Here is a 19,059-nt window from a genome sequence, read left to right on the forward strand (position 1 = left end):
GAAAGCAAAGGGCGGGAGAATTGCTGCAGTAGAACCATCTATCAGAGGGGAGTCATTTTTTTTCTTCCATCCCCTCTGCATCCAGAAAGGGCCTGGCATCAAAGTCTGAGCACGTCCCTTGGTGATCAGCCCCAGCAGGAATGACGAGGCCAGAGCTGTCCTTTGGAAAGCAGTTCTGAGAGCTGTAGAGGATGGATTAGAAGAAGAGAGGCTGTGGGCATGAAGACAACCTATAGCAGCTACTGCAATAATCTAGGTGAGAGATGATGAGACATGAATTGGGCAGTAGGAGGGGGATGAAGAGGAGAAGATAGGTGGGAAAACAGTCATTTTCGTGGAAGAACAAGAAACTGACAGATGTGGGAGGTGAGGGAAAAGTAAACAACACTAAGTTTAGAGCTTGAGGAACTCGGAGGATAGTACCTTTAATAGGATGAGGGAAATAAGAAATAAGCTGTTTTGGAAGTAGGGTGGAAGACAGTGACTTTAGTTTTGTACACATGAGGAATGCAGACATCCAAGGTAATGTTTCCATCAAGCAGTTGAATATGCAAGGCTGGACTCAAGAGGTCTGGACTGCAGATATCAATTTGGGAGTTTCAGCTGGAAGAAACTGTGAGGTGAGGGTGAGGTGGCACCCAAAGAGAGAAGAGGACTGAGGCTTGAGCCTAGAGGAATACCTACACTTCAGCCCCAAACAAGGGGGAGGGCTCAAAAGAGTCTGAGAAATTGCTGAGGGTTTGAGAGAAAACCAGGAAAGTATGGTTTTGCCAGCCAAAGGGAGGTCCGGGAAGGATGTGGAGAGGGAGGATATGGAGATGAGGACTGACAAGAAGCTGTTATTTTTAGTAGTTAGTTGCTGGTCACAGTAGGCCTGGTCACAACACTACTCTCACATCAAATGAAGCACTGAGGGAGGGTTCTGGATAATTCACATATTCCCCACTCACGTTAGCCTTAGTTATCAGGGTATTGCAGAAGAAATACGTGTAATTACTTCATAAAGTTTAATATCGCTCAGAATTTCCAAATCCTCTCAGTCCTCAACTTCATCGGGCTCAATAAGAGGAAATTGCAAAGACTGGAGGGTGAGGCTGAAGACTGCATATAAGGTAAACATAAATATTAATGAGGTTTCGCCTTCCGCCAACCAGGCCCGGGGAGAACGTTCCCCGGGCTCACTGGAGCCCCGCCCCCTCATAAATATGTAGACAGCACCGCCCGCCGCGCACTGCCCCGCCCTCTACTCTTCTCCCTCGCAACGGACTCTCCCTTCAAACGGGAAACAAGATGGCGGCGGCAGGTCCGAGTACTCGGGCCTCTTCCGCGGCGGCAGCGGCAGCTCTCAGTCGGCGGGGCCGACGGGGCCGCTGTGACGAGATGGCGGCAGCCAAGACTGGGGCCCCGGGCGCAGCCTCTGGCCCCGCGCTGCTGGTGTTGCCGCCACCGCTGCTGCAGCCGCCGCCACCGCCGCGGCCGGAGGAGTCGGGCTGCGCCGGGTGCTTGGAGACCCCGGGGGAAGCGGCGGCCCTGCCGTGCGGCCACTCGCTGTGCCGAGGCTGCGCCCAGCGCGCCGCCGACGCAGCGGGCCCGGGTTGCCCGCGCTGCCGAGCCCGCGGCCCCGGTTGGGCCCGCCGTCGGGCCCGCGACGACGGCCAGGCCGACGCGGAGGTGCAGGGCGAGCGCGCCCGCCGCGGCCAGCCCGAGCGCTGCCGCCCGCGCCGGGACGGGGGCGCGGCCGCCGCGGGGCCCAGGCCGGAGCAGGAGCCGCGCGCCGCGGCCGCAGAGCCAGGTGGAGCTTCCCCTCCTCCCTTTGGGGTCCGGAGCGAGGCCGAGCGCGCCCGGCCTGGCCTGGTTAGGGGGTGGAGGGTCCCAGGCCGTACTCGAGCGGCCGTGTAGACTTTTCGTGGGGTTGGAACTGGGCTCTGTCCAGGTGCATCTGTTTGTGAATTTTGAACTTCGGAATGAAGTACGGACAGGATGGATTTGGAGGGGCGGTGAGGGGATCCCGCGCCTTACGGAAGTCAGAAGTTTGGAGGGAAACAGCATTCTTGGAACAAGTTAGGGCCAGGTTGGAATGGTGTGTGGAAGAAGGGTTCCGAACTTTGCAGGGGCCCTGGAGGATCAGAGAAGTGCTTGGTTTAGTGCTGGGTGAAGAGGTTGGGGTCGAACTGCCTGTAAAGACGTGGCTCCTGGGCCTGAATGGATCAGTGAGAGGTGTGGAGTATCCGGAGTTAAGGAGTAAGTTGCACTTGAGGATGTGAAGGGAGCTTTTCAGACTTGAGTGTGGAGTGGGTTGAGAGAATGAACTCACATGTGCAGTTTTCACAAAGTCTTGAAAAATGCATGCTTAGCACAGAGCCTGGCACATAGTGAGGAAGCAATAAATCAGGGTTATTTATATTTATAATAATTCCAAAAGTTAATAAGCTCCAGTAGTGCTGGAGACAAACAAAACAAAACAAAAAACTGGATGGGGTTTAAAAGTTTCGTATATGGAGATTGCTTGGCAGGGGCTGCTTCTATCTCCATGGCAGTGTAGATTTCCTACTATCATCCTGGCAGTTAAAAGTCTGTTGTAGGACTGTTGCTTTCAACGTCTTGCCTTTCTTTACCTTCCATAGCCTGCCACTCTTTGGTGCTGAGCTTGACATAGAAAGTGTCCTGTAAAAACCACAAAACAAAACTGTTATAACTTAGGACTCTTTTTGAGACACATCCAATCAAGACAACATCTACAGCTCTTTGATAAGAAATGCTTACCTAGGAGGAGATTTTCAAGAAGCGTAATTAGGAAAGGCCAGATATTTGCACCTTTTGTGCTGGGAATTCTGCCATGTGTTATTTTAAGTAGGGAAAAGAAGGCGTTGCTTGTGTATGAAAGTGCAGTCTCTAGAAACTACAGGTTCCAGAATGCAGTGTGTTTTGAGTCGAGCGGACACCTGCCACTGTCCTAGGATACCTTACTTTTTATTTCTACGTCTTTTTTTTTTTATTTCTACGTCTTACTTTCTATATTCCTCATTATTCTTTTTAAGCTTCACAACATCCTTATGAGATAGGTACTTTTATTTCCATTTTACAGATGAAACTGAGGCCCAGAGAAGTTAAGTAACTTGCCTGAATGAAAACCCAGTTCCATCTGATTCTTGCTCACATCAAGCAAGAAGGCCTCCCCAGATGTCATCTAATTTGTGGGTGCTGTGTGATGTTCTCGAATGCTCTTTAATTTACTTCAAATTCTGAGATTATGGTAAAAAAAAAAAAGTATTTCTCTGGTCTCCCTACTAGTACTATTGATTATATGGTCAAATAGGGTAGAAATTTCTATTCTTATTTCTAAAGTCTGGACTCCTCTGTGAAATAGTCTGAAATTTGATCCATGAGAGGGAGTATGGCTCAATAATTTCTGCAAACTTTTTCCCTTGAAGAAATTTGTCATAAAGTGTATCAGTAATTAAGGAAAATTATATAAAATGAGATTCCAAATTAGGATCTGTTGAATCACTGAGTATCCACCAATTATATGTTTATGAGGACTGTGATGAAAAATATTTTTCCTTAAATGTTCTTGTTGGATCATTGAGTGTATATAATTACAGGCTTATTAAGTCAAATCATTATAGAAGAATATTGCTGAGCAGGGTTTGGGAATTATCTTCTAGCTTCAGTGGGTTGGACTTCTTGAAGGTATATACAGTTTTTTAATTTAAAATTTTAATATGCAGTGTATTCACATAATGCAAACAAAAATATAAGAAAGTATACAATGGAAGGGTTCCTCCTACCCCTTTACTCATTTCCCACTAACATCCACATTCTCATTTATTCCAGTTTCTTTATGCTTATACATAAAAATTCAAATATATTTATTTTAGTTTTTTATCTTTTTACACAAAAGGTTGTGTATTGTATACACTGTTCTGTAACTTGCTTTTTTCATATAACAATACATGATGGAAATCTTGTCATCACTATATAGAAGTTTTCTTTATTCTACTTACAGTTGCAAGGAATTTCATTGAATGGCTATAACAATTTACTTAACCATCTATTGGTGGACATTTAGGTTGTTTCCAATCTTTTGCTATTATAAATAGCCATTCATAGAATTGTTATATACACATGTATGTGCATTGTTATGGAGAGGTCACCTGTAGCTTTCACCACATTCTCAAAGGGTTGCAAAAAGAAAGCGAGGAACCATTGTTTTAACACAGGTCCCTCATTCTACAGAAGGGAGAACTGAGGCCCAGAAGAGAGTAGAAGGTGACCACAGGCGCCTGGGTTGCTCAGTCAGTTAAGCGCCTGCCTTCGGCTCAGATCCTGATCCCAGGGTCCTGGGATCCAACCTGCTTCTCCCTTCCCTCTGCCGCTCCCCCTGCTTGTGCTCTCTCACTCTCTGTCAAATAAATAAATAAAATCTTAAAAAAAGTGACCAGCGAATGGTCATCATGAGTTAGTAGCAGATAAAGACCAAAAGAGTAACCCATAAATAAGGGCTAAAATATAGCCTAATTCCCAGTTAAATGCTCTGATGGCTTTTAATAGGGAAAACTAAAGACCAGTTTTATAAATATTTACATTGTGTTTTTGAGTGGGAAACAGCAATAGAAATAGCAATTTTAGGTATATTCAGAAGTATATTGCTTAGCAATATTCTTTTGGCATATTTAGGCCAGTTGATAAAAGAAAGGTCAGGCCTGCTTTATATTACTGGAAATTAAATTTTGTTGTAAATGCACTGGTGTTTAAGTGAAATTCTTACAGTTTTGTTGTTGAAGCCCCATGGCTCTTTTGGAATTGAATTGTCTATGAAATAAGTGCAAGAGTTTGTGCTTGTTGAAAATTTTGGTTGTGTTGCTGACATTTTTGTTTTTTGCCAGCTCCTCGGCAAGCTTTAAAGTTCAGAACCTTAAGGACTCCTATGTAAAATGTTTTGTTTTATTATATGCCTTGTCAGTTTGCTTTTGGATATAGTTATCAGTTGATTTGTGCAACATTATGTGAAGGCTATTACAACTTTATATTCCTCAAGGAGCTGTAGCTCACTGCATATATTGACATAGCATTTGGGCCATTTTGAGCAATATTCACAAGTATGTAATGAATGCCTAGGCTCTGCCAGCCAGGCACTGTGCTAGGTCCTTGGGAGACATTCGTGAATGAAATGGTCCAAGATTTCTTCCTCTTGGAGCTTATATTCTAAATTTAGAGACAGGCTTGGTCCATTGATTAAAAAAAAATGTAGCACACAGGCACAGATAGGTACCTTTGCAACTGCAGTTGACCCTTGAACAACAGGAGTTTTAACTCTGTGGATCCACCTATACGTGGATATTTTTCAATGAATACATTACAGTGCTGTAAATGTATTTTCTCTTTCTTAGGATTTTCCTAACATTTTCTTTTCTCTAGCTTTATTTAAGAATACAATATATATAATGCATATAACATACAACATATATGTTAATCAGCAGTTTATATTATTAGTAAGGCATCCGGGCACCAGTGGGCTGTAAGTAAAGTTTTTGGGAAGTCAAAAGTTACTGTGGCTTTTTGACTGTGCCAGGGGTCAGCGCCCCTCACCCCTGTATTGTTCAGTGGTCAACTGTATATACAACAGCAGTCCTTAAGTCTCATTGGTAATAATTAATGAATTTTAAGAATTCATTTAGTCTTTTGATTTGAAATCAAGAGTGATCATTCTAAATTATACTGCCTTTGAACTTGAAACCAAGATCTTGGGGTGCCTGTGGGTGGCTCAGTGGGTTAAGTGTCTGCCTTCGGCTCAGGTCATGATCCCGGCTCAGGTCATGGTCCCGGAGTCCCTTGGCAGGCTCCCTGCTCATGGGGAGTCTGCTTCTCCCTCTCCCTCTGTCCCTCCCCACTGCTCGTGCTCTCTCACTCTCTCTCAAATAAATAAATAAAATCTTAAAAAAAAAAACCAGAAATCAAGACCTTTTAGGACAGTTCTTTTTCTTCTACCATGGGTAATAATTGAAGAGAAAAGCTAGACAAAGGCCAATGAATGTTTTAAACTGGCAGTTAGAACTTTAAAAAAATTTTTAGTGTTAAAAGAGCATTTCAAAAATTTAATAGTACCTCATTTATCCCTTCGCTTTAATCCTACCCAATGTCCCTGTTCACTTAGGGTTAACGTACATTTAAAAAATGTCCTCTTTCTGTGACAAACAAGTAGTTCTGGTTTATTACTCAGTTGGCAGACAATGTTTGCTATGTGTGGAGCCTAAATTACATTTAGGACTAATGAATAATGAAATCATGTGATTGTGGTGGAAAAGGACAAGAATTTCCCTCATCTGTACAGGATTTGTTTTAAAATGTATAATGACTCAACTTTTTATCCTTAGTGACACATATTCCAGAATTTCAGAGTGTCCTTATATGTTATACTAATGCAGGAAACAGCTCAGAATGAGATGACCTCACCAACTAAATATTAATTGCCATTGAAGGAATATCTCTGTTCTATAGAATTCAGGATTGAGCAGCAGGAATTTAGGAGGTATTTGTTTTTGTTCATTCATATTTCCACTCCTGCCTAACTTCCAGTTAATCTGGATGAGTTGCTTAGTCTTGAATTCATTTCTGAGTTTTTTTGAGTGTAGGATATAGGATATGTTTGTCAAATATCATCCCACTAACTCAATGAGCATTTTTAGGGGCACATGCTCTGTAAGATAATATAATAAAAAAGATGAATAAGACGTGGTCCCCATTCTTTGAGATTCCACAGTCTAGTTGGACAAACACCTTACCAAATAACGTTACAAAGTAGTAAGTGAGGTAAATGCATAATGCCAACAGAGTATAGGAATGGGATAACTAAGAGTGGAGGAAAGCTAAGGAATTTGAGCCGTATATTGAAAAGAGTAGGAATTCATCAGATGAGGGAGGAGAGGAGGGCCATTCCAGGGAGAAGAACCTGCATGTACAAAAGCCTGAAGACTCTTGGCATATTCAGGGACTGACAAGGAGTTAAATATTGATGGAATGTGGGACTGGAATGGGGAAGGAAAAGAGAAGGGACTGTGGAAGTTAGATCACAAAGGGCATGGTATATCATGATAAAAGAATTTGGGACTTTATTCTATAGATAATGCAGAGCCCTTAAAGATATTTTTAAGGAGGGGAGGGGCAGAGGGAGAGGGAGAGAGAGAATCTTAAGCAGGCTCCACGCCCAGCAAGGAGCCCAACACAGGGCTCCATCTCACCACCCTGAGATCATGACCTGAGCTGAAATCAAGAGTCAGACGCTTAACTGACTGAGCCACCCAGGTGCCCCTGCCCTTAAAGGTTTTTAAGTAAGTGGAATGACATCATCATAATGTGCTTTAGAAAGACAATATTGGTTGGCGTATGGAGGAAAGATGTGAATAAAAATGAAGAAGGGAGTCCAGTTAGGGGGCTATTTTAGTAGTTCAGGCAAGAGATGAAGAGGGGCTGGACTAAAGCAGTGGCTATGGGGATGTTTTCCTTCAGTCATGCATTAATTTAGTAACTACAAATAGAATAGAAACATTCTTTCTCATGTTGGTGTAGTTGGGAAGATTGGTATATAAACATGCCACTGAAATGTGTAATAAATGCAATTATAACCATAATGCAAGATAGAATTGTAGGGCGCCTGGGTGGCTCAGTTGGTTAAGCAATTGCCTTCGGCTCAGGTCATGATCCTGGAGTCCCGGGATCGAGTCCCGCATCGGGCTCCCTGCTCGGCAGGGAGTCTGCTTCTCCCTCTGACCCTCCTCCCTCTCATGCTCTCTGTCTCTCATTCTCTCTCTCTCAAATAAATAAATAAAATCTTTAAAAAAAAAAAAAAAAAAAAGATAGAATTGTAGAAGGCAATAAAGTACATATAAATAGAGCCAGTTAACGGAGCAGAATCTGGAGACAGATTGCCTGTATTTGAATTCTAGCTCTGCCATTTATAGCTGTGTGTTCTTGGGCACATTGCTTGACCTCTCTGTACCTTAGTTTCCTCATTTAGAAAATGGGGATAGTAATAGCAAAACCATTAAGGTTGTTGTTAAGACTAAATGAGTTATTAGAATGCATGGCATATGAAGAGCTCAATGAATGTTAGCCATTTCACAATGAAGAGAATCAAACTTAGATGGGTCAGGAATGGGTTCAATAAAAGTTAGACACTTGACCCTGAGTATTCAGTAGGTGGATGAGGGCAGGATAAAGATGAGGGAAATCAGTATATTTAGAAGCACAGGAGTATGAAATAACAAGGAGACTTCTAGGGATTGTAAGTAGGAGTGGTTGGAGCAGAGTACATGTGGGAGAGTGGAACGAGAAGGAATTTCAGAAATAAGCAGTTACTGGATAATAGTGGACTTTGAATGCTGTGCTCAGGAGTAAGAATCCACTGAAGAGTTTTAAAGAGGAGTTCATCTTTGCATTTTAGAGTGATTACTCCTGTGGGGTTAATGTAGCAAATGGATTGGAGAGCCCAGATTCTCTTTTAGCAAGATGGCTAACTGAGATAAGAAGACTCCTCTGCTACAAATATCCAGAAAAGCTGGATGATACTGAACTAACAATTTTTTAAAATGCATTCCTGAGCTTGCAGGAAAGACAGGAAAATCTCCAGGTTCTAGAAATACAAATGAAACTAAAAACCAAAACTTTAGTAAGCCTTGAACTCATGCTGTGTTGCCCTGGAGCAGGGTGAAGGGGTGGGGTGAGGGGTTATTTCTGGTTTTCTATTACTAGTGGACTGAGTTTTAACCATGTAGAAAAGGGAACCAAAACTAAAACTTCTGCACAAAACTGGGATTCTTGATGTGCATTCAAAGCGAAGGGGTGGGTAGAGAAAAATCTTCCCACTGACACAAGCCAGTAATAAGAAATCTTGTCTTGATTGCCTGGGTTCTATGCAGAGAGGAAATGGGAAAAAAAGCGTCTCAGAAATTGAAGCACAAGACATATGCCTTGCTTATATTTGGGATCTGAGTTTCTGTTATATGGTTTAAGTATCACCAGGCTGAGAAATTAATAAAAAGAAGCTGGCTCCAAACTAGTAATACCCCTGGGTCACCTGGAGAAAGGAAAAACAAGACTCCAAGGGGTACTCCCAACTTGGGCCAGAAGAGATTCTCTAAGAAAGAAGCCCAGCTGAAGATGAACTTATAATTAAATGTGACACATGAGGAAACCATTTTCTAACATAAATGAGAGTTAGCAGATAAGCAAGAGGATTATATCTCTGGAAACCAGGATGGTGGAGTAGCAGCTTGAACGATAATTTAAATTAGCACATTTTAAGTGACTAAAGACATTAAAGAACTAATTGACATCCTGGAAAATGAATAAGATGTTATGAAATAGGTACATTTGAAAAAGAGCTAAACATAATGAAAAATATAGTCAGTGAGGTTAAAAAAAAAGCTCCGTAAATAAGCAATAGCTTACACAGATGAAGAGAAAATTAGTAAGCTGGGAATTAGATATATGGAAATCCTGAGAACACAAAACAGTAAACGATGAAGGAAAATCTGAAAGAGGTGAAGAAAAATGAAAGATCAAGAAGACCCAACATCTCATAGTAATTACAGAAGGAGAAAAATAGAATGAGGAGACATGGAATTGAAAGAGATGCTGACTTGAGAATATTTCAGAGTTAATAGAAAGACATGAATCCTTAGGTTTTAGACTTAAGAGGCCCTAGAAATAATTAAATGAACAAAACAAATAACCCCCACAACTAAACACATTGCAATGAAACTACAGAACACCAAAGGCACTTTAAAAAGCAACCAAAAAGGAAAGACAAAGGAGCAACAGACCGAGAGCGGACATCTTGTAATCAACAAGAGAGGCCAGGAGAAAATGGAATAATGTCTTCTAAGTGTTGACAGAGATCTGAATTTTGTACTCAGCTAAGTTATCATTCAAGAGTGAGGGAAAAATAAAAAATATTTTCATATAAAAATACAGAGAATTTAGCATGCTATTTCTGAAAGAACTATTATACTAAAGAATGTACTTCAGGAAGAAAGAAATGTAACAGGGAAGAAAGTAGGATACAAGAAGTCATGGTGAACAAAGAAACAGGTACGTAAACTAAGCCAACATTGACCGTATAAAACAAAAATAATTATGATTAATTTGTGGGGGCCAAAACCAAGGTGGAACTGAAATATTGGACAAGGATAAAATGTAAGCTGGGAGGCAGAGTGGTCAGTATTAAAGAGTTGTAAGGTTCTATATATAGTTCAGGAAGATAGAGATATTGATTAACTTTAGGCTCTCAGATGCATATTAAAAATTTAAGGGTAACCACTAAAACAAATACTATTCATAACTTGATCTGCTGCATTTATATAGAACCATATCTTTCCCAAATTAGAGAATATATGTTCTTTTTAAACGAATATAGAACATGCACATAATTAGGCACAAAGAAAGTTACAACAAATACCAAAGGTTGCTATATAACCATGTTATCTGACCCCAATACAGTAAAATTAGAAATTAATGACAAATATAACCAATCCCCCTCCCAGTCCGTGTTTGGAAATTAAAAATGCAAAAACAAACTTCTAAAGAATGTATGGTAAAAAAACATCTAAAAAATGTATGTAAAAGTAAATCATGGAAATTGGAATATATTTAGAATTGAGTAACAGTGGAAACAACTATCTCAAAATCTGTGGAATACAGCTAAAGCAAAGCTAAGGAAATTTAAGTGCCTATATTATATTTCATTGACTCTTAAGATGCCATCTTTTGTAAGATGCACTATCATTTTCCAAACAATGCTTTCCTATCACCTAGACCTTTTAACTTTATGCTTCCTGAAAGAGCTGTTATAAATTTATTTAGATATAGATTTAACAGATCACTTGAGCATATATTTATAAAAGAAAGTGAAGTAATAAATTAGTAGGATATTCCTGTTCACAATTCTTCTAAATTTGGTTTTGACTGAATTATAGAGGTCTGTGTTTTTCTATGTAGTATTGCTTACTATGTCCTAGAGAACGTTGGTGATACAGCATTTCTTAAAAGAGTGCCCCATAGCTATCCCTACCATTTTCTTTGACGCTGCTGGCACCCGTCAGGTTTTGAGGCTGATGCTTTCTTGAGCTTGCCAAATGGCTTCAACAAAAGGTTTTCAGATGAGACTCATAGTTCTTCCTCAGATGGTCTATAATAGGCTTGTTGGCTAATATTGAGAGGTTACAGTTGTCCAGTCATGCCACCAGGGATAACACCAAATCACTACATTTTTTTTTTGCAAGCTTATTCTTTAATTGTCTATGTTTATACATAAGCAATGACCATGGCATCATCACTGCTGCCTGACTGACCGTGATTATAAGACTTCAGTTGTAAGAAAGATCCCAATTTCAGAGATGTTAATATGAAGAAATGTATGTCTTAGAATCTGTAAGGTATTTGAATTGAAAGACTGAGAATTATTTTTTAAAGATTTATGTATTTTATTTGAGAGAGAGAGTACAGTGGGGAGAGGCAGAGGGAGAGAAAGTCTCAGACTGTGCATGGAGCACAGAGCCCAATGCGGGGCTCGATCTCATGATGCTGAGATCACAAGCAGCACCAAAACCAAGTCAGAAGCTCAACTGCCTGCGCCACCCAGGCACCCCAAGACTGAAAATTACTGAGTTAAGTGGCCAACTGAAGAAGTTAGGAAAGTAACAGCAGATTAAATCCAAAGGAAGTAGAAGATAGGAAAGAATAAAGATAACAGAAATTAATGGAATAGGAAACAAACAGTGAAGAGGATTAATAAAACCAAAATATAATTCACAGAAGATACTAATGTAAGATTTATATTACAGACAAATCTCTGGCAAGATTGGTCAAAGAAAAAGAAAAGGAGGCATAAATAATGTTAGGAATGAAACAGGGAATACAACTATAGATATGATAAATGTATAAAAACACCATAAATATAGAATATGGAATTTTATGCCATGAGTTTGATAAGTATAAAATAGTCAACTTCTTGGAAAATGCAACCTGTCACAGCTTACTCAAGAATAAATAGAAAATATGAATAGTAATGTAACTAAAGAAGAACTTGAACAAATAATAAAATCTACCCACTAAGTAATATGGGGATGTAATAAGCAAAATCCAGAATGTGGGAAACTGCAGGATACATGGCCCATTTTCTTCCACAAATAATGCAGGATGGGTAATCCTTATGCAGACTATTCCAGAGAATAAAAGTGTTTCCAGATTCCTTTTGGAGGGCTTTTATAACTTGATATCAAAATCATACTAGGACAGGGTAAGGAAAAATACTGGCCAATCTCATGAATGTATATTTTAAAAATCCCAAATAAAATACTCACTAATCTAGTAGTACATTTAAAAAAAAAATCACAACCAAGTAGCATTTATTCCAGGAATAGCAATTCAGTTTAACATTAAGAATCTAATGTGGGGCGCCTGGGTGGCTCAGTTAAGCGTCTGCTTTCAGCTCAGGTCATGATCCCTGGGTCCTGGGATGAAGCCCTGCCTTGGGCTCTCTGATTCTCCTCCGTCTGCCTCCTCCTCCCTGCTCATGCTCTGTCTCTCATATAAATAAATAAATAAATAAATAAATAAATAAATAAATAAATAAATAAATAAAATCTTCAAAAAAGTAATCTAATATAATTATATTAATGAACTAAAGGAAAGTAAAATCATATGATCATCTCAAGAGATTCTTAAAAGAGCATTTGACAGAATTTGCCACTCATTATTTAAAAAGCTAGAACACTTGGAATAGAAGGGAACTTCTTTTTTAAGTGGAACTTGTCAATAAGGATGTTTAGTGGCCAAGAACAGTCAAGACCGTTTTGGAGCACATTGCTTTATCAAATATTAAGCTATTATAAAGCTGTATTAATTAAAACAGGTATTGGTGTCAGGATAGTTGGATAACTGGTGTTAAATAGGTAAAAAATCAGAAAATAAAGAGTCCAGTAACATGCCCTCATATATTTGAATTTGGTAGATGACAGGTGGCATTACAAATCAGTGGGGCAACGACACCATTTTCAGTTGTTGTGTAGTTAGCTAACCTTATAGAAAGCAAGAAAATAATAGATCTTTACCTCATACCATATACAAAAAATTAATTGTCAGGTCAAACTATAAAGCTTAAAGAATACTAGAAGTATTTCTATGAAAATGGGGTAGAGAAGTATTCATACAAAGAGCATAAAGGAAAGATAATTTGGACACATTAAAGTAAAACACTTTAGTATGATAAAAGATAATATAAAGTAAGAAGATAAATCACAGGGTGGAAGAAAATATTTTCAATGAAATAACTGACAGGAGATTAATATGCAAAATATATGAGGAACCACAAACCACTATGACAGACACCTCATTAGAAAAACGGTGAGGGGATTTGAATAGACATTTCACAGAGGAGGAAAACTGAAAGGCCAATAAATATCTGGAATGATGCTCACTATCATTGGTAATTAGGGAAATGCAAGTTATTAAACCAATGATGAAAGGCCATCAGACTGGCATAATTTATGATCAATTATTTGATAATAATGGAGAACTGCATGCTGCTGGAGGAGTGTAAGCTGGTATAACATTTTGGAGAGCAGTTTGGCCACACCTAGTAAGGTTGAAGAGATACATTTCTTGCCATGTGGCAATTCCATCAGTTGGTGTCTGCCCTATATATGAATGTGTGTATGACATTTATGACATATATTCATGTATATACACAACAAAATTTTAAAAATGCTCACTATAGTACTGGAAAAAGTAATAACAGCTGTCCTTGATAGGAAAAGGGATAAATTACGGTTGAGACAATTATTGTTTGTCTCTCCAGAGAAAACCATTGTCAATAATTATACATTTCCTGCCAGACTTTACTAGCTTTTTTACAGTGCATAATTACTATATATGGCTTTTTAATGATAAGAATTAGTAAAAGAAATGGTTTAACTTTCTTTTGATATATAGGGTCAGATTAATGATTAATCAGTTTGGTGATTAAGGAAAGTTCTGTTGCCTCAGGATATCACTCTTATATCCTGTATCTAAAAGTCAATACATATTCTCTTTAGGTCCCTTATTCTTATGGTTCTTTTAAAATGCAGGTACTTCTGAGAGAGAAATAGATAAACTTGTTCATGTAGGGTAGGGAGGTTTTATCAGATTTATGCATTCTTCAAGTTGGGATAGTTTTGGAGAGGGAGTTAGCATTTACGGAATTTACTTTGTACTAGGTCCCATATGTTAGGTTTTACAGTTTATTTACTAGACATTTTAGAGTACCCCATCTGTATAAGCCATTGAACTAGATACTTAAAAAGGATGGACTTGAAGAGAACAAGAAAGTTTAGAGGCGGAACATTGAAGGAAGAACAGTTATCTTTCACACTTAATAACTGTGCCTCAGTCTAATTTAGAAGACTGCATTAAAATAAGTATTAGACAATTGTGATGAAGATATGTAAGGAGTGTTTGCTGATTATTCATACTAATAAAGATGATGCAAGACTGTCCAATTTCAACATCTCACTATCCTTTCTGGTTTTCCAGAGGAAATGGATAGTATTACTATGAAGATAGTTGTATGCAAGAGCAGAGCTGGTTTATCCCAGATTGATACTTTCCATAAGGCTGGTATTAGCTGTTTTGATTGGAAAGATCCTTAGTTCTTAGGCTAAGTAAAGATTCTGTTTATAAGATTATACTCATTCATTAAACTCTTTTGTGCCTATATTATAAACTGACCCTGGGGAACCTTGGAGGTCCTTCTTGGTGACTTAATATTAAGAGCAGTTTGAGAGAGTGGTGGATCACACACACAAAAAGGCCCTAATAGCATGGGTTAAAGTGAGAAAGGAGAAACTGAATATATATTCTACTTTTTGGAGGGCTTTGCTGTAAAGGGGGGCAGGGAAACAGGTCAGTACCTGCTGGGGGACAAGAGCTCAGGTGTTTTTTTCTTCTTAAGAGATGATATTAAGTCATGTTTGTGTATTATATTTGTGTATTATCATATTAGAGAGGGAGAAATTGATGATGCTGGAGAGAGTAGAGAAAACTGATGAGTTAAGGTCATGAAGAGCTGAGAGAAGATGCGATCTGGAACACCAGGGGGAGATTGATCTTACACGTGAATAGGGATACTTCTCCCATTCTGGTGACTCTACTCATTGCTGTCTATTTGGACAGTTTTAATGGTTTGAAAGTTAAGTTTTCTAGTGAATCAAAGTCTGCTTGTGTAGTTTTAATATTCAAGTATTTAAAGACCATGATTATTTCTATCTGAATTTTTAGGTTACACTTCTTAAATTAATCTCTTTGGTTCTTCCTCCCTTTCCAAAGGTTCTGGTCATACTACATTACTTAGTGACCTTGTAATATAGTATGCTTTTTTAATCCTTTTTGATCTTTTGTCACCTATGATTATTCTGCCTGGAAGACTCTATCTTCCTGTCACATCTTTTAAGGCCCAGCTGAAACATAAGTGCTTTGTGAAAGTTTTTCTCACCCACATTGGAGTCAGCTACCTTCTTTTGTACCACCACATAAGCATGTGTTTCACTAACGTCACTGGATTTCAGTTCCTCATTTGTGTATCTGGCACTACAATGAACTCTCTGAGGTCAGAGATTATGTTTCTATGTGTTCAGCACTTAATATGGTACTTAGAATGTATTAGATACACAGGCAATGCTTAACGAAGGAAAAAGATTCCTTTAAAAAAAAATCCCTAAAAGTTTTTGATTATATGTGATAATTCCTTTACCCTTCTGGTCATCTTTAAATATGCCACTCAGAGCTGACCCTTATGCTTTAAATAATGCCTGACTAGTGAAGAGTGTAATGGGGTGTACTATCTCTCCATCTGGATGCTAAATTCTTCACACCGCTAAAGATTGTGTTAGCCTTGCTCATACTGAATTTATCAGCAACAAAACTGGCTTGTTTGTTATTGGCATGAACTGCTGTCAAACCATCTTCCTCGTCACGTGTATTTGCCACAAAATTTTTAAGCTTGAAGATAACTTATTTCCAGTTTCGGTTTGGTTTTTATTTTTCTGAATAGCAGTGGACTTATTTTCCCTTTACTTCTGTTTTGCCATTTCTCTTGTGTTTTGTCCAGTGTTTGGTTCTATAAAACTATTATAATAAAAACCTCAAAAGATTGGACTCTACTGAAGTTTACCTTTGCCTTAATTATAAAGAAAAGCTTTACTACAACTCCCTTCAGACAACAGATTCTTTGAAAGACTTTAGTATGAACTGGTGCTAATAGTATTAAAGATCTTTCTCATTAGTTCATTCAACAAAAATTTTTTAAGCCACTGTCTTACACTAAGACACATACATACCTAGAGATCATCCTGTCTTCAAGGAAATCTAGTTTGGGGAGGCAGAGACAGAGACAAGTAATTATAACACAGGTAATAAATGCTACTATCAATGAGATAAGTGCAGAATGTTATGAGGGCCTATAGGAAGCTAATGTCATTCTCTCTGGGTTAGTGGGAAAAGCTTCACAAAGGAGAGGGCAATAGGCAGGGTTTTGAAGTAATCATATAGTGAGAAGGAGAAAAACCATTTTAGGAAGAAGTGGCATATATAAAGTCATAGAGGAGGCAGGATATGGCATATCTAGGTATAGTGAGATGTGTTAAGGCTGGGGAGGGGAGCAGTATTGCAGGAATGGAAAAATGTGGCTGGAATGGTAGATTGGGTCCCAGAGAGAAGCCAGTAAAAGTAAGCAGGAGGATGATAGGGTCGGGACTTTGTTTTATAAAAAACCAGGGAAGCAGTGTTGATGATAGATGGAAAGACAAAAATGAGTCCAACAGGCCAGTTAGGCTACCATAAGAATCTGTACCAAGGGGTATTGGAGGATTTGATGAGAAAAACAACCCTGTTAAGGTAGATATGAATCCCATTTTACGGATGAAGAAACACAGACCTCGCAAGGGTAAAGACCATCAGTGTTTATCCAGTGGGTGGTAGATTTGAATGCATGTGGTATGGTTCCAAATCCTGCACTCTTTCTAATTTGGTATGATTTCACCTTGTGGACTAGTGTGAATGATTCTTTGCCTCAGAGCAGAAATTAAGTCCAAAGGATATGGTGGGGGCAACAATATGGTGGTCTTGTTCTGCCTAAATCTACAGGGCCTTCATCTCTGCAGCGTTCCTATACCTGATGTTTGCTTCTGTGACCTCTTTTATTGTGTGTCTCCTGTTGCTTGTGAATGCTAATCCAATGCAGGCTGCCTAACTGTGTCTTACTGTTTGGGCCGTTTCTGGATTCAACAAGGAAACTTATTGCTTTCACTGTACTCTTATTTAATACCTGCTTTTGCAAATCCTGTGGATCTCTACTCTCTTACTTTGTCTTTTTCCAGTCCATGTGTCTTAGTCAATTTGGACTACTATAACAGAATACCACAGATTGGGGGGCTTATAAACAACAGAAATTTGGGTGCCTGGGTGGCTCAGTCAGTTAAGCGTCTGCCTTCGGCTCCGGTCATGATCTCAGGGTCCTGGGATCGAGCCCCGCATCGGGCTCCCTGCTCAGTGGGGAGCCTGCTTCTCCCTCTCCTCCCTACTTGTGCTCTCTCTCTCGCTCTGTCTCTCTCTCCCAAATAAATAAAATCTTAAAAAAAAAAAATAACAGAAATTTGTTTCTCATGTTCCCAGAGGCTGGAAAGTCAAAGATCAAGATGCTTATAGATTTGGTGTCTCACGAGGGCCCACCTCCTAGTTTATAGACTGTCATCTTGCTGTGTTCTCACTTGGTCGAAGGGGTGAGGGAACTCTCTAGGGTCTTTTTCATAAGGACACGAATCCCATTCATGAAGGCTTTGCTCTCATTACCTAATCACCTTTCCAAGGCCCCATCTCTAAATACCATCACCTTGGGGATTAAGTTTCAACATACAAATTTTGGGGGGATGCAAACATTTAGCACCAGGGGTTGATAACTAGAGTCAGCAGGTCAGATCCAGACTGCTGCTAATTTTTGTAAATAAAGGTTTTTCTTGGAACATAGCTATACTCATTCATACTGTCCATGACTGCTTTTATGCTACAACAGCAGAGTGGACGGTTGTGACAGAGACCTTATGGTCTGCAAAGCCTAAAATAATTTTGTATCTGGCCATGAGTTTACAGCCTCAGGCTGCTCATTATTCTTTCCAGATCAAGGTACAAATCAGATTAAATCTTTAAGCAAAGGAGCAAGATGCAACTTGAAATTTGAGTATTATTAATTTTTTTTTTTTAGCAGTTAATTTAGTAAGTACTTTCGAGTTGCCCCACTAATATATATATAAAAAAAAATCTTTGGTGCCATTTTTTTTTTTTCATTGAATTCCTTATACTTTTCTACAATTGTTAAGAAATTTCTATCCCTGAAAAATGTTAAGTAGAATTTTTCTTTCTCCTTATGGGGAAGTTTCTAACATATAATGAATATTAGTTATATAGCCAACACTGTACCAGACAGATTACATTAAATCATGTTTAATCGTTCATAATGGTTCATTTGAGGGAGGTATTATTATCCTTTGGGGAATGGGGAAACTGAGAGCTAGAGAAGTTGTAGCGTGTCCAGTGTCACACGGGTAGGTGATAATGTCTAAGTGTTCTCCTCAGCCCAGAATCTTTGTACTTGGGGAAGTTATCAGGCATACTCATGTGGCTGGTAATGTGCTATATTAAAAAAAACAAACACTTAACTGAGTGACTGACACAGGTAGGCGTTCCTGATAGAGTCCCCAAAGTAGCCCCTTCATACTGTATGTGGGGGAGATTCTGCCCAAATTTGGCATTGTTTTCACATAAAAGTAAAGAACACCCTATTCCCCAGCGTACCTATCTGACCTGCACAACTCTTCCAAACAACCTTTCTGCTCTAGCAAATCATATTTATTCACTGTCCAGCCTTCATACTTCATGCTTTGTTATTCACATGCATTTCTCTTTCTCCATCTCTTGAGTTACCTAAGTTTTACCAGTTAGTCTCTGCTTCGTCCCATCTTCTTAAAGCCT

The 19,059-nt window shown here is 39.3% G+C and overlaps 1 protein-coding gene across 1 annotated transcript in view; it reads left to right on the forward strand.

Moving 5' to 3' along the window:
- The first annotated feature begins 1,268 nt into the window (after nt 1-1,268).
- RNF169 (ring finger protein 169) overlaps nt 1,269-19,059 on the forward strand; it is an 80,287-nt gene continuing 62,496 nt past the window's right edge. Inside the window, exon 1 of the mRNA XM_036082794.2 lies at nt 1,269-1,792. Coding sequence (XP_035938687.2) covers nt 1,291-1,792 — 502 coding nt within the window. The 5' untranslated portion in view covers nt 1,269-1,290. The remainder of the gene's footprint in view (nt 1,793-19,059) is intronic.

The sequence above is a fragment of the Halichoerus grypus genome, chromosome 11 (assembly GCF_964656455.1).
Source record: "Halichoerus grypus chromosome 11, mHalGry1.hap1.1, whole genome shotgun sequence".
Taxonomy (NCBI): Eukaryota; Metazoa; Chordata; class Mammalia; order Carnivora; family Phocidae; genus Halichoerus; species Halichoerus grypus.